A 15,773-nucleotide genomic window follows, 5' to 3' on the forward strand; every position below is an offset into this window, starting at 1 on the left:
AACAAACAAACAAACAAACAAACAAACAAACAAACAAACAAACAAACAAACAAACAAACAAACAAACAAAACAACAAACCAGAAGAAAAAACAACAAACCAGAAGAAAAAAAATCCATACTGGGATTGTGTTGTCGTTCCCCCTCCCCTGGTGCTGTGGAGGAGTTGTGGGCCCCTCCCGAGGGACATGACTTGCTGATGAGTTCATGGGGGCAGCATCTCCAGAGTAAACAGTTTGCTTGAGGAGCTGCAGCTGGTGCTTCCCCTGACACGTTGTGGTCTCCGAGGAGGCTGTGGACGAGGACTGCCTGCCCCAAGCACCTCGGCACTGTACTGGCGGAAGGCAAAGTCGGACAGAGTCCCCTCTGTGTGGGCTTAGGGCTCAGTCAGAAATGACTACAGCTGCCTGGATGGCACTTCTGGAAATACCTTTGTTGCAGAAATGTGGATAAATCCATGTGGAATAGCTGTGGAGACCTTCTGCTAAACATAACTTCCTAGGTCCTGCTCTGCTACGTTTGTTGGTTCAGCATTGTGGCTTTAGCTTATCTCCCCGTTCCTCTCAGGCTGACAGCCTGGCCGTTAAGTTCCCGTGAGAGGTAATGCACAGATGCTGCTCTCCGACTCATAGTTATTTGAGACTAGACTTTCATTTTATTTGCATTTTTTTCAGTTACAGATAAGTTAAAAAGTCTTTAACAAGCATATTTGTATTGCAAGTATAACTCATAAATTAAGGGCAAGAGGCACTAATACAATTATCTCCTCTGTGCATTCGTGTAACGCAGGCCAAAGTTTCACCAAATGTATCACATCTTGTATGCAAATTGTTGTATGAAACTAAGAATGATACAGCAAGGCTTCTAAAAGTATTCACTCTCGGAGAAAAGTTGTATTTGAACTTCATAGGATAAAGATCAGTCATGGGGAAAGCATAAATTAGTTAACCATTCTGCATAAAATACAGTGGTACCACAAATCACTAAGCAAATACATTCTTGGGCTTTTCTCTGTTTTCAGTCAGCAGATCCAGGTGCCGCAGGGACATGAATTAGTTCGTTCTCCTGGCAGCCCTGTGAGAAGGGGAAGAGTCATACTTCAAGGGTTTCCATGCTTGCTTGCACTCGAAATAAGGCTCACGTCTGCGGCAGGCAGAGCCCCTGCCTAAATGGAACCTGCTGCTGCCCCAGGAGCACTGGCCAGTGGTCGCCACAGCTGGCGACAGAGGTGATGCACTCCAGTGTCTTACCTGCTCCAGTTCCTTCTCTGTGTGGAGGAACATCAGGCTCCTCTCTGGTCTCGGGCACTGCGTGTCCTCCCCACCCTCAGCATAGTTCAGCATTTCTTCTTCTGAAATAATTCCCTTTCTCTTCATCACTGGCATTCTGAGGCTGCCCCAGCCAGATTGGCTGCCTGGCACAGCGCCTGGAAGTCTTTAATTGTGGTGGCATCTGCTCATCAGCCTACTCCGAGTCAGGTGCTCGAGAGCACAGTTTGGGACTCGTGGGTGAAATCCACAATGGGCAGCAGTGCTGTGGCTGCTCGTGCCAGGGGGGCAGCAGGGAGGGGGGGGCTGCAGCGCTTCACTTGCTCCAGGGCTGAGACACTGCTTCTTGGATGTGCTGTGGCACCACAGCTCTCCCACCGAAACCCTCCCTGGCTTTAGAGGGTGGTTCTGCCTGCCGTCCCGGCGCTGGCTGTACCCACAGAGCAGCATGGCTCTCCCTTGGCACTGAGAACAGCATCAGCCAGGCTTGTGGTCCAGCTGCTGCAAAAGGGTGAGACTACCCACCACTTGTCTTCACTGAGAGCACCAGCTGAATATGGTGTCTCTTCCAGGGTGACGAGACCGTTCAAAAAGCAATGAATCAGTACCCCCGTAAGGGATCGCTGAAACCGAGACAGGGCATCTGCGAGCCTCCTCCATGGGTGTGTTGGCACAAGAAATGTCCATGTACTTGAGAAGGCACAAATATGGACCCCAGCCTTCTCTGTTCCTGAGACCACATCTCTTCTGACTTGCCTGTTACTGCTTTTAGTTGGCATTTCAACTTAGAAGATAGAATCTATTTTAAACCCTCTTTCTCGACAAGCACAGAGTCTAACTGGTATCTCCCTTCCTCAATTCTGTATCTGCCTGATGGTTCTATGGTTTGCTGTGACCTTGACCTCTCAGGTGGTTTGATGTAGCTCTTGGGTGATAATCACAATGTCCCTGCTGCTGCATCAAATGATTAATGAGATCAGTTTCCAAAAAATGACTTGTCATTCTTCACCCAGTGCTGCGGTGCAGGCATCTGCGTTGCGCTGGCCCAAAGGGCATGCAGCCGGTGACCATCAGGGAAGGTGCTTGTTGGGCCTTGTTGGCTGCAAGGTCCAGTCCTTTGTTTGGCTGGCATGGGGTACTTCTGCCTGTTCACCTCTGAGAACGCCTGTTGTTAAGGTGCTTGTTGTGATGCAGGAGCAGTTGGTCAAAAATAGATGAGGAAAGAGAAATTGCTGCCAATAGAGGTGCATAAATCTTGCATTTAATAAGATTAAATGGAATTAAATTAAATTCTAAACAGTATTTAGAAATGTAATTCCAGCATTCTGTAGAAACAAAAAGGTATATTTTCACGTTCCAACAGAGTCATTTTTTCTGTTTGCAACCCAATGTTGGTGCCTGAGAGAAGAGAGGATGGGGACAATCCAGATGCTGGAGGATGCATGGGAATGGCACCCAAACTTCTTGTCAGTCTGCCCTGGCCCAGCAGGGGTCTCTGTCTGGTCAGTTTGCATGAGAGCTGCTGCTTCTCTCCCAGAACCTTTTCTCTGGCACGTCCAGACTGCTCTTGGTCAGCCATGGGATGTTAATATCCCTGTATTTTTATTTAATGTATTAGGCAGACTTACCTAGAAAGAACTGCGTTTTAAAAACTTTACAAAAGCACTTTACAGGCAGTGTGCAGAGCAGCTTGAGTATAGCCTGCACCCGTCCACATGCTCCTCATGGTTTCCAGGCTGTAGTTTTCCAGAGTTCGGTATTCCCTGTTCCTGTTTCCCTGCTTGTGCCTGTCCTTTGCGGGCTGCCTGTGCTGCTGTGTGCGTCTGGATGAGCCCCTGCCACCCCGTGGGCACAGCCCATCCCACCGGGCTGCCCTGGTGTCCTCTTGCTCCCTCTTCTCTAAATATAGAGCCTCCCTCTCCACACCTATCTCCAAGTGATTCGCTCCCCTCCATCCATCAGCCTCAGTCCCTGGTGCCTCTGTGACGGCTCCATTAAACATGCGCTCAGCAGCAGCTATATTTAGGAGTCGGGAAGAGAACGAGCCTTTGGGCTGCGGACAGCCCATAAATCCAGCTCCCATCACTAAATCACCATTCTTTTATCTGGAATGAGATCGATAGAGGTGTTTGCAGATGAGGTACATGTCCATACGTGCATGGAGGGAAGCAGGGGATGAACAGAAGGAGGCAGAGTAGGGTGGAGAAGGGACTGAAGCATAGGCACGTGGTGCCAGGGGAAGCGGGACTTCCTAAAGGCAGGAGTGAGGGGAGAGGTGAGGTGGGAGGAGGGGGTGCCTGTCTGAACAGGGTTTGCTGTGCTGCAGCAGCAGCAGCGCGCTCCCTCCCTCTCAGGGGTCTAAGGGGACTGTGGATGTCTCTCACTGAACAGTGTCTTTGCGTGCCATGAGGCGGAGGGGGTGGATGTGCTCACCATCACTGTCATGACCTGCTCGGGCTATGCCATGCCAGTGCCTCCACGGGACCCCTCCTTCCTTCCTTCTCCCCCCTCCCATTTTTCGTACATCTGTGTCAAGTTTTAAAGACTTGTGGGTACCAACTTGTTCAGAGGCACAACACACAAGACTTGTCCTGATGTTTTAGGTATGTTTTAGGCCTCTGCTGTCTTGCCTTGTTCCTCAGTGGAAAGCATTGCGGGATCCCAGCTGTGTGCATGGTGTGCAGGCAAAACTAGAGCAGGAGGTTGCTCCCTGCTGCCGTTATCTGGGCGCTCCCACAGCAGCGGGGAAGGAGCTGGTGTGTGGTGCAGGTACTTCCCCGACAGCATGTCAGCCCCTCTTGAGAACACGTGGTGCCTCCTTTTCCTTATGGCCGCAGCGTGCTTTGGTTGTGCTGCCAGGTGTAGAGTCTGGTATCTCCGCCTGACTTGGAGCTGAGAATGCTCTGCCTTCACGGACGATGGTGAGCAAGGTGAGAAGCTGCCTCAGATGATCCAGGCGAAAGGGTTATCTCCTTTAACTCTTTGCGGTGTGTTGCTGTGCTGATCAGTCCTTAACACCTCTGTTTCTTGGCATAGCGTGTCTTTTTGCCAGTAAGATTAATTCCTTGGGTCTTTGAGACAGTTTTTCCCAGGACCGCAGGGATGGGGCTCGGTGGACAACCACCTAATCGGAAGATTCACGGGGAGCCATCAGCCCCCTTTGTATCATCAGGCTCCAAGAAATCTCCCTCTGGATTAGGTAAACACATTAGGCGATGCACAGTGGCAAGGCTGGAATAGCACATGGGATCACCAGGGGCTGCTCCCTGCACGGTGATGTCCCCTAAATGCTCCTAAGCTGTGGCACTGCGAGGGCTGGGCTGCACCTCACCTAGCGTGCGGCATCCTTGTCCTCGCTGTGTGCGTGGTCTTGCTGGGGGGTTGCTGTGCACTTGCTTCTTTTGGGGAGTGGATTGCCAGAGCACCTGCGTTAATCTCTGGGATGCTGCATGTCCCGTGCCTTGGGGTCTCACCGTTTTGATCACGTGTCCCTTGGTAAAAAAAAAATTTTGAGCACGCGCCCCCAGTACACATATATTTACTTATGAATTATACACCTGTACTACTCTGCTAATATACTATGTGCACTGTAAAGCGCATGCAAAAATAAAAACTAAAAAATGGTGAGATAAAGATAGAATGAACACCATTTTAAAAATATTTTAAAATTTTATTAATGGTACAAAAAAAAGTCTTCTTTCTGCACCCCAGTGGATTGTCTTGTGCGCCCCACTTTAGAGACCTCTGCCATAGGAGGCTGTCTGACGTGGCAGGAAGGAGAGCCAGAACCACATGGCATGGGGCATTATTCTGGGGGGACCAAGTACCAGGATGCTAGGGCTGTTCTTCAGCTCTTCTGAGGAAGAAAGGAAAAAGCTAAAAAAAAACCCCCAACAAACCAAACAAAAAACAAACATGCAAGAGGGGCAGAAAAACAAGAATCGGGGAAAAAAAAGCAAAACTATGTTTTCAATAGTATAAACAAGTACTGTATTTGGTGATTTTATTTCTAAACTTTGGTAAAGTTAATTGTTCTTTCAGCCTTGCCAATAGTAAGCATGTTTTGTGTGTGAAATGGAGGTGCGTGCTGAGAGTGAGGTTCCCCAAGAGCAGGACATCTGTGCTGAGGTATATACCTTGTACCCTATGCAGAGGCCCCTTTGGGATCAGAGAGGCTACAGCCAAGTCTCTGGAAGCAGTGTCCGGTAGTGGAGGGCAGCCAGTGCCTGTTAGGGACGTGTGAGAGGCAGGACAGCGTGTTGGCGGGGTGACACGGCTGCTGCTGCTGCCTCAAGGGCTGTCGTCTGTCCCCAGGGTGGGAAACTGGTGTTGTGGCTGCTGTGGCAGCATTTCTTTCTGCCAGCAGCGATGGTTTCATGTGATTGTGAGACCAGGATGAAAGGTTTGAAAGTGCATCCTGTCCTGAGCTTAAAACAAAGTTTGTTGGATCGGCAGTGCTGTAATGATAGTAAAAACTGCCCCTCTGCTTTTCAGCCACTTCCCACTGGCTGTTGCCATTCTGAATTCCAACGCAGGTGAAAACAAATGTTTATTTTGCGTTGTTACTGCTTTGGGTGCAAACAGTTTGTGTCCCTACAAAAGAAAAAAGGTGAGTCTCATCTATACTTTGCTCTTTGTTTCCTCTCTTATTCATCCCCTTTATTAATTTCTTCTGTCTGACTGCCCTAGTTAGCATGCTTAAAGACTTGCTGAATTTAAATCAGAGCAACAGCCTACCTGGTGTTGTAGCCACTAGTGCAGTGAGCAGCACCGAGGGCTTCACAAGAAAGTGGTGACAAAGTAGAGGAGTGGAGTTACCTGATTGTTTGGAGTCCCATCACCCTACTGTAGCCATGGATGAGTTGGTTCGATGTAACGTACTCAGTCTGGTTAGTGCGAGGACCCAGTTGCTTTCTGCAGGGCGAGTCTTACGTACTAATCCTGGGTCATGCAATAAATTCGTTTTTGGTAGTATGATGCAAATCCCTTCTGCGTTAGGAGAATGGTAGCTTAAACTCTTTTCCATCTCCCTGTCATGTCTCCTCTTAAGCCATTAGCTGCAGACCATATTTCGGATGTCTGCAGTGGCATCTCTATCCACTTAGCCATGAGTCAGGCTGCCTTCCTTCAGCATCCAACAGCCTGGAGGCCCTGGCATCTCTTTTTGTTGTCAGCTTCACAGATCAGGCTGGCAGGTTCTCTGGCTTTTTCACACTTTTGAGGCAGGTGAGTAGACTCCTGAGTTGTTACACCCTAAAGGGGAGATTTGGTCCAACAAGTATGGCCTGAAAAGCCTGCTGCTCTGACTTTGGCCAAAGCGCTGTTGGGGATGGTGCCGGGGTTAATAGTCGAGTGGTAACAGAAGTCTCTCTGGGTTCCCGGCTTTCCTTCCTCATAACTCCTGTGCACCTGGAGACCTCAGTGACCACCAGGTGAGAAGGAAGGCTAACCAGGACTATTACCATCTCTTCTGTGGGAACTGCAGTCTTCTGCCTTGAGATGTGCAAGACTGATGTGGCCAAACAGAACAAGGGGAAGGAATCTGGCTGCTGCCTTGGGACATGGAGCGTGTGTTTGCCTTACTGTTGCTGATTCTCCTCCTTGGCTCTGCTTTGGAGTCTTGGTGAAATTTGACAACTTGATGTGGTTTAGAAGTTCTTTATATTCACAGAAGCTGTTTGTGTGCATATGGGACTGTACACAAACATGCATGTGACTGATCACATTGACACGTGTCTGCACATAGATTATTACTTGTTTATTAATAAATGCTTGCATGAAAGCAGGATTCACTCTGTATGCATGTAGGGGAAGCAGAGACAACAGAGAAATGTTCCTTTAACTCTCAGCTTTGTGATGTGTCTTTTTTCTTGTAGAAACCAGAGAAGACAGAACAAAGCGGCTCTTCCGACATTATACTGTGGGCTCTTACGACAATTTCACCTCTCACAGGTAAGCATCAGCATCTTTGCTTTGTGATTATGAGGAGATTCATTTCCATGGAAAAAGTATCTCCTTTTCCTGACAGAGCAGTATACGTTGTTTTAATTTCATGGGAAGGAAACTTTTCTGAGTTTTTTGGTCAATTCAGTTATAGTCTAAATTATAAGTTCTAGATAGTTAGGATATTAGTTGAATAAAATGTTGAAGCTGCAGGGCAGTCTAGCTCATGTCTCAGTTGAGGAACAAGCGTTCTGGAGAATTTTTGTTGTGCTTCGGGAACTGAAGAACATGCGTTGGATGCAGATACAGAGTTATAGCTTTGCTCTGGAGGGGAAAAGAGGAGGATGCTGTTGTGCAGGGGGTGTCACTCCCTGCTGTCACTCCAGCCTGTCGCAGTACTGAGTGTGCTGCCTGGACTACAGGGGTATTCACCAATACTGTTCTGGCAATTGAGCGTACTCGCCTCGGCATGGAGACTGACCTTTGGGAAGATGGTCAAACTCAGTAGGGAATCAATTGTGAAAGCAGGGGTGATGTTGCTGGTCTGTGCTTGGTCTTGAGCGCATGTGGCTGGTGGACATGTTCGTGGGAGGCTGGGCTGTAGGAATGGGTCTGCTGGTTGGATTCAGGAATACGCTTTTGGCACTGGGTTTCTGTGTTTGAGGGATAAATGTAGGGTTACTCTGTGGAATACGATCTCTGTTGGCAGTCAAGCTTTAGTGCTCTTAAAAACTATTGGTCATTAAAGTAATTAGATGGACATTATTGCTTATGACGTGACAGGAGAAAATTGTGAGAATTCGTTATACAAAAATTAAGTTATCCTGAAATCTTGGAGCTTACCAACAAAGCAGTGAATGTGTTCTGGTTTACTGAGCTTCTTATCCCAAATCTGTCTCTGTGGGTCTGAGCACTTTTTACTCAAAGTTATGTGTGTAACTTGTTTTGATTTTCAAAAATACTGTGACGTGCTTCTTCAGGGCTGTTTATATTCTTAACTGATCATGGGGTGAAGGAGAAAATGCTGCTATGACTCAGAAAACAGTAAAGAAATAAAGCAGAGGAGGAAAATGGTCTGTTTCCACCCTGGCCGAATGCTGCAGGGAACCCTCAGAAGGTCTGTGCTGGGGTCACTGGTTGCTCTTGGTCTTAAAGGGTAGGAAATAGGTCAAAATTTGCAGATGAGTCAAAATTACATTCCTTAAACAAAAGAAGAGGGTGGATGGGATTGCATCAAGTTGGGTTGATAAACAGTGTGGTAGTAAAATAAGTTTATTTTGGCACATGCAAGATAACACGCACCAGAAGAAACACTGTGAGGTACTCTTGCCCATTAAAGATTTTTTAGCTCTTCATAATTGCTTAGGAATAAAGATCTGGCATCATTGTGACATCACAGTGAAAACATCTTCTTTAGCATTGAGGCATTGAAAAAAACAGACAAAAGAGTAGGTCAGAAAATACAACTAAAGCAGTTGTGAAGGAGGGTCACTGGTGACACTGGGTACTGGATGGTCAAACAGCAGCTGAACACCAACACAGAAAAACAAGAAGTAATGCATATGGGGGGGAAAAAACAGTACCAGTATTTCATATTCAGTGAAGGTGTTGGACTGACTTCTGCTCAGGAACAAGATTTGGGGCTTACTTTGATTCCAGTCCAAACCTGAAAAAAAAAATTGAATTTTTGGAATTGTTAGGAAAAAAGAACAAAATGGAAAACATTAATATATTTGTATAAATCTGTACTATACTCACATCTTGAAACCTGCATGCAGTTTTGGTCTTTCAGACTTAAAAAGTAATACTTGAAAAGTTGGCAGAGAAAACTAACAGATGCTCAAAACTGTGAAAAATTTTCCGTAAGAAGTGAGACTAAATAGACTGAAACTCTCAAGCTTGGAAAATGATGCTGAAGGAGAAAGGGTTTGGTAGAAGTCCATAAATGAGTGATACAGAAAAGGTGAACCAGAGGTAGCTGATCTTTGTCTCTTCCTGTGCAAGAGCATGAGGTACTGAATGAAACAAGTTTGTGGTTCTTCATCTAAGGTACGATTAACCTGTGCAACTACTTGCTAAGTGACACTCTGAGGCTAAAAACTGACAGGGGTTCAGAAAGCAGCAGGACAAATCCGAGGAAGAAAAATCGTTTGCAGGCTTCTGAGTGTGAAGAGACCAGCTCCAACTCAGGGACTCATTTATCATCCAGCAGCAGAGGTCAGGAGCATGTGGTGGGGAAGCATTGCTGTGTTCTTGCTTTGCTCTTTCCTCATCGTGTTCCCGTTATCGGCTGTTGCTGGGAAGTCAGGAGCACGGCTGGCCTGACCCGGTACAGCTGCTGCTGTGAGCTGTGGGTGAGGTGGGCTTTTCTCTGAAGCCAAAAGTGAGGTTTCCCAGCCCTACAGGGAGCAGATTTCAAGGCATGGCCTTCTCCTCGATACCTTCTGTAGCTGCTGAAATGGCTCTGTGGTCAGGCACCTGGCCAACAGCAGTCCGTCCTATTCCTGGGCTCTGAACTCTTCACTCCATGATGGAGGAAGCCTGGGCATTTGACCTGAATGTCTCAAGAGCACACTCTTCAGAGATCTGCATGGCAGAATCCCATGGGATACCAACCTGGAGAGAAGAAGTGTCCAAGAGAGGTAGTTGATATTCCAGGACAAGCTCCTCCAAGCTCAGGAATTAGCCCATCCTGACAAGTAGGAAATCGGGCAGGGGCAGCAGGAGGCCTGCGGGGATGGACAGGGAGCTCCTTGCTAAACTCAGACACAAGAAGGAGGTATGCAAGGGGTGGAAGCAGGGAGAAGTGACCTGGGAGGCATATAAAGACACTGCCCAATCCTGCAGGGATGGGGTTAGGAAAGCCAAAGCCCACCTGGAGTTGAATCTGGCAAGGGATGTGAAGGGAAACGGGAAGGGATTCTGCAAGTGACATCAGCAGCAAAAGGAAGACTAGAGAAAGCATGGGTTCGCTGCTGAATTGCGGCAGGGACCTAATGACAAAGGACAAGGAGAAGGCTGAGCTACTAAATGCCTTCTTTGCCTCAGTCTTTACTGGTAAGACCAGCCTTCAGCAATCCCCGGCCCCTCAGACTAGAGGGAAAGTCTGGAGTAAGGAGGACTTGCCCCGGGTAGAGGAGGATCAGGTTAGGGAACATTTAAACAAACGGGACATACACAAGTCCATGGGGCCTGATGAGATGCACCCATGAGTGCTGAGGGAGCTGGCTGATGGCACTGCCAGGCAGCTCTTGATCATCTTTGAAAGGTCATGGTGGTCAGGAGAGGTTCCTGATGACTGGAAGAAAGCATATGCCACTCCTGTCTTCAAGAAGGGGAAGGAGGAGAGTGTGGGGAACTCCAGGCTGGTCAGTCTCACCTTGACCCCTGGGAAGGTGATGGAGCAACTAACCCTGGAAACCATTTCCAAACTCATGAAGGACAAGATGGTGATTGGGAGTAACCAGTCTGGATTTGTGAAGGGGAAATCCTGCTTAACCAAGCTGATCACCTTCTACAGTGAGGTGACTAGCTTGTTGGATGAGGGGAGAGCAGTGGATGTTGTTTGTCTTGGCTTTGGTAAGGCTTTTGACACTTCCTCATGTAAGGCCCTCATAGATGAGCTGCCAAAGTACGGTTACATAAGTGGAGAGTGAAGTGGACTGAAAACTGTCTGAATGACCGGGCCCAGAGGGTTGTGATCAGTGGCATAAAGTCTAGTTGGAGGCCAGTCATTAGTGGAGTACCCCAGGGGTCAATACTGGGGCCAGTACTGTTCAACATCTTCATTAGTGACCTGGACACTGGGGCAGAGCGCACCCTCAGCAAGTTTGCAGATGACTCAAAACTGGGAGGAGGGGCTGATACACCAGATGGATGTGCTGCCATCCAGGGGGACCTGGGCAGGCTGGAGAAATGGGCAGAGAGGAACCTCATGAAGTTCAACCAAGAGAAATGCAAAGTCCTGCATCTGGGAGCTTCCAGCTGTAGAGATACTAGAAACCTGACTGGCCATGGTCCTGGGCACGCTGCTTGAGTGAGGAGGTTGGACTAGACGATCTCAAGAGTCTCCTTCCAACCTCACCAGTTCTGTGAGTTTCCTGACCAGCAGATGTAGACTGATGCAGCTTTTAAGCCCTCTTGTTGAGCTACATCTCCACAGGAGTAAACCTGCTGTTTGGATAGTTATTTCTAGAATTGCACATTATGTGATGCATGTTCCCAGAATCCCTTGCCAGCTCAGGCCCCTCGTTCAGACCCTTTCCTTCAGGCCAGTTTATTTTCTGTGTAAGGCAAAACAAAAGCCGTACTTAGAGAAAGGTGCTCGCCCTACGTCTGGGGGTCGTGTGTTGCTGCAGAGGAGCCTGTCTTGGCTCTGGCTTGTTCCTGTTTTCCCTCTAATGCGAGGGAAATCCCCTCCGCTGCCATATGCATGCCACAGAAGTATTTGTCTGTATAAAGAGCCTGTGTTGTGGAGGCGGGTGCTGGGAAGGATGGTGGAATGGAGTTGTCTCCTACAGGTGAATAAGCAGCTGTCCCATCTGTCTTACAATTTGGTCTCCAGGGACCCTCATGAAAGACGGCAGCTGGGAGCAAAGTGCATGGATTGTTCTGGTGGGGGCAGTTTTGCTCAGAGTGACCCTGTTTCCCCAGAATTGACTGGCAGAGGAGGGGGAGGAGGTCATGTGTATGTGCGTGCCTTTAGCTGCACCCTTAGCCGAGAGGAAGACCACATCTTTCCACCCTGAAGTCCCCCAGGGCTACGTGTCAGGAGGATGTAAGCCTCTTCTGGACCCAATCATATATGGCTTCTTGCAGATGATAGTCCAGTTGGTCTTGGCATTCCTAGGCAATTGGTGCATGCAAATTACTGATAAACTGGACTGCTCTGCTAAAGTATGACTGGGATCTGCTGGGATCGCAGTAACAATGCTGACATTGGCTGTGAAAACTTGGCATTTTGACAGATGTTGGTGGATTGAATTGGAAAAGATTGGAGGATTTTAGCTTCATCGCCATAGTATGGTGCGCAGTCATGCAACATAAAAGCATCAGGACAGCCACCTGGAGCATGCTACAGGTCCTCCAGGCCTGTATTGAGTGTTGCAGGGTGGCCAATGGCAGGTGCTTTGTGCAGTTATGAGAACAGAATAAGCAACCCAAAATATTATTCCTGCCTGCAGCAATTTTCTGTTCAGAGTCTTCCTGAGCCAGAGGCAATGTCTTTGTATTTAATAGCCTTTAATGGATCGTTATTCTGTTAATTTGCCCAATGACATGCAACTCAAGTGCTTTCACTCTCTCTCCTGAAATGGAGAGGAGCTAGGGTTGGCTTTGGTGGAGACAGTGAGACAGTGGTGGTGCTGAACAGTGGGGTACCTGTGTCTTCTGCTCCTGCTGTGTCAAAATACTTATAGTGTGGTGACAGGAAATGAGAAAGAAGTTTCTTAAAGCATATATATATGCTCGTCACTCATTCATACATTGCTCTGAACGCAAAAGTGAAACATAGCCTCACTGTTCAGTTAGGGAAAACCGGTGCGAGGTAAAACAAGTGGCTGCCTTTGTTACCTTCCTTGAGACCACACGCTGGCCTTTCCAGAGCCTGTGCAGCACCCCCTGCCCTGTCTGTAGGGGTGGGTGATGTGAGCAGTGCTGCTGGAGCCATCAGCCGTCTGACCAGCAAAAGAGATCCCATGACAGAGGCACCAGGCAGTTGCAGAAGCACCATTTCAGCTGAAGCTTCTCTGCTGTGTTTGCTGGAGTTCAAAATGTGGCTATTGCTAAAGCATGGCAATGGTGTTGGTGACTGGGCTTGCAGCATGGGACTGAGCGGAGCAGTCAGGGGTGCGAGGGTGCATTTTGTCAGCATTAAAGGATGGAAGTGGGGTTTGGACTCTATAGGCAGCTTGTGGACATGGGATGGCAGTCAGGAGCATGGTATGAGAATTCACATGGTTGTTTTAGTATCACCTTAATAAATAGGATAAACAAAGTGGATTTTTTCCCATTTTTTAAAATATTAAACATTTGGGCCAATAGATTCCTTGAGAGCAGACATTAAGAACCAACTAAGGTGCTGTAAGATCACTGCAGCAGATCAATTAACACGATTTGCAGGAGAGTGCTTATTCCATCATCTCTGACTTCACTGGAGGTCTCAAACGTGGGAGGAGATTAACATAATGACAATGTTTGAGGAACAACTTAAAAGTACTTGAGAAAATTACACACAAGTGACTTTAGATTTCAGGAAAAGCCTTTGAAATAGTTGCAGGTTTGAATGGATGCCCTGTGCAGTAGAGCAGGGAACAGCATTCACACGGCTGAATTGTAGATTTGGGTAGGGTATGTAATTTACTCTTTTTTGACTTAATAAGGTGAAAAGAGAGCTACAAATATATGGAGGGGTATACATGAGAACATGAGAAGATACTAGGCTGTATACTGCATAAAAATACTTTCTTTTGTGGAGTCAGCCTCTGGGGAAGCAACGTTTCCAAGTTGTAACTCCACTAGCACGTTGCCAGTAACAGACGGTAGGGATGAGGTCTGCTTTGGCGGAGGGTGAGAGACTGTTCTGGGGCAGGTTCCTCACCTCTCATTGATATCACTTTGAAGCATAACTGTAGTTAAAGAAAGAAGAAAGCACGAGGCTGCTCTGGAGTCAGGGTGTGCTGGGGTGCACCCAAGGTCAGTCAACAGAGGGCAATGAGAGCCTTCCCCAGACCTCTGAGGATGAGGAACATGGGACAGGGCTCAGCAAACATAATCTGGTCTGAAATAGCAATAAGGCAAACAGAAAGAGAAGTCTGAGCTTGTTCTTATCGGAAAGAGGCAATCACAAGGGGAATTGACTTCTCTGATGAACTATGTTAAGGGAAGAGATTAAAGTGATTCGAAATTAACCCTATAAAATTAAGAGCCCACATTCTACATGGCACAGCTGGGAAGGAAAAGAATTGGGAGCAATAGATAATTTAGGATTTTTTTTTTATTATTATTTTTATTATTCCATCATGGGGATTAGTTGACCAGGGAGAGAGATTACAACTGTGAGTACTCACAAGCCATCTGGATGGGCCTCCCCTTAGAAGAGAGGAAAAACATGAAGAAGTCTCTAAGCAGGCATTTCTGTGCGCTTAGATGCTGTGACTGGCCAAATATGTTGATACACAGAATTACAGAATAATTTAGGTTGGAAGGGATGTCTGGAGGTTTCTAGCATAACCAGTTGCTCAGAGCAGGGCCAGCTAGATCAAGTTGCTTTGCATGTCTCCAAGGTTGGAGGTCCCACAGCCCCCTAGGGCCCATGTCCCAGTCTTTGTTTACAGGGTGAAAAAGTTTTCTGTATATCTCATTACAATTTCTTGTGCTTCAGTTTGTGTCCATTGCCTCTTGTCCCATCCCTGTGTGCCTCCAAGAGTCTCTTTCTCTCTTCTGTACAGCCTCCCATGAGGTAGTTACAGGTGGCAGGGAGGCGTTCACCATCTTTCCTCCAAGCTGAGAAAGCCCAGCGCTCTCAGTCTCCCCTTGTACACTTTAGCCCCCATCTACTTAGGTGGACTGAGTGAGCAAATCAGTAATATAAGTGATTGGTAAAATCACCTAGAAATCATTGGGACTGCACCAATAACTTGCTATCTCTCCTTTCCCCCGACATGCAAGAGTGCGGTACCCGTGTTTGCCCTGCACAGATGCGGTTCAGTGGCTGCCATTTCCTTTTCTTCTCTAGGTCCTGTTCAGGGGTCATCCCTCTTGGCAGTGTGATCATAGCTCATACTCTTCCATCGATACCGGCATCTTTGCCTACATCAGGCACTGGGATCTCCCATCCCCTGAGCACCTCCTCTGCACATTGGTTTCCTAAGGCTGTATGTGCCTCTGGGGGGGGCCAGGGTCATGCAGGCAGTGGGGATGTATGAGCAAAGAGCTGGTTCCCATTCTTCCAGACAGGACCAAGTAAAAGGAGTCACTCTGGATTTCCTCGAGCTGTTTCACAGCTGTGTGTGGCTCTGAGACAACTTCCTTTAGTCTTTTCCATTCTGCAGCTTGCTTATTGGCTGTCCTTGCCTCATCAGTCCCCAGCGCGCTGTTAGTTTAGGATTGGTATTAAAGCGTGCTGAGCAGGTGGAACCCTCCCCAATTTCTGCTCCTGCAAGTTATCATCTAGGAGGCAAGCAGCAGGCAGGGAGTTGGAAATTGCATCAACTTTTTCTGTCGTTCTGTCTAGTTGTGACTAATTAGCAAGCCCGGAGAGAAGCCAGCAGGGCTCAGCAAGTGTCCTGGTTTCGGCAGGGATAGAGTTAATTTCCTTTCTAGTAGCTGGTACAGTGTTTTGGATTTAGGATGAGAACAAAGTTGATAACACACCGATGTTTTAGTTGTTGCTAGGTAATGCTTACACTAGCCAAGGACTTTTTAGTTTTCCATGCTCTACCGACTGAGAAGGCTGGAGGTGCACAAGAAGCTGGGAGGGGGCACAGCCAAACTGGCCAAAGGGACATTCCATACCATGTGACGTCATGCTCAGTACATAAACTGGGGAAAGCTGGCCGGGGGGG

General features: G+C 47.7%; 1 protein-coding gene across 1 annotated transcript in view; it reads left to right on the forward strand.

The window, feature by feature from the left end:
* The window catches only part of SHANK3 (SH3 and multiple ankyrin repeat domains 3), a 309,446-nt gene that overhangs the window by 167,070 nt on the left and 126,603 nt on the right, over window positions 1-15,773 (forward strand). The window contains exon 9 of the mRNA XM_019470891.1: window positions 7,143-7,218. Coding sequence (XP_019326436.1) covers window positions 7,143-7,218 — 76 coding nt within the window. The remainder of the gene's footprint in view (window positions 1-7,142; window positions 7,219-15,773) is intronic.

Source organism: Aptenodytes forsteri, unplaced genomic scaffold (genome assembly GCF_000699145.1).
Source record: "Aptenodytes forsteri isolate BGI_AS27 unplaced genomic scaffold, ASM69914v1 Scaffold304, whole genome shotgun sequence".
Classification (NCBI taxonomy): Eukaryota; Metazoa; Chordata; class Aves; order Sphenisciformes; family Spheniscidae; genus Aptenodytes; species Aptenodytes forsteri.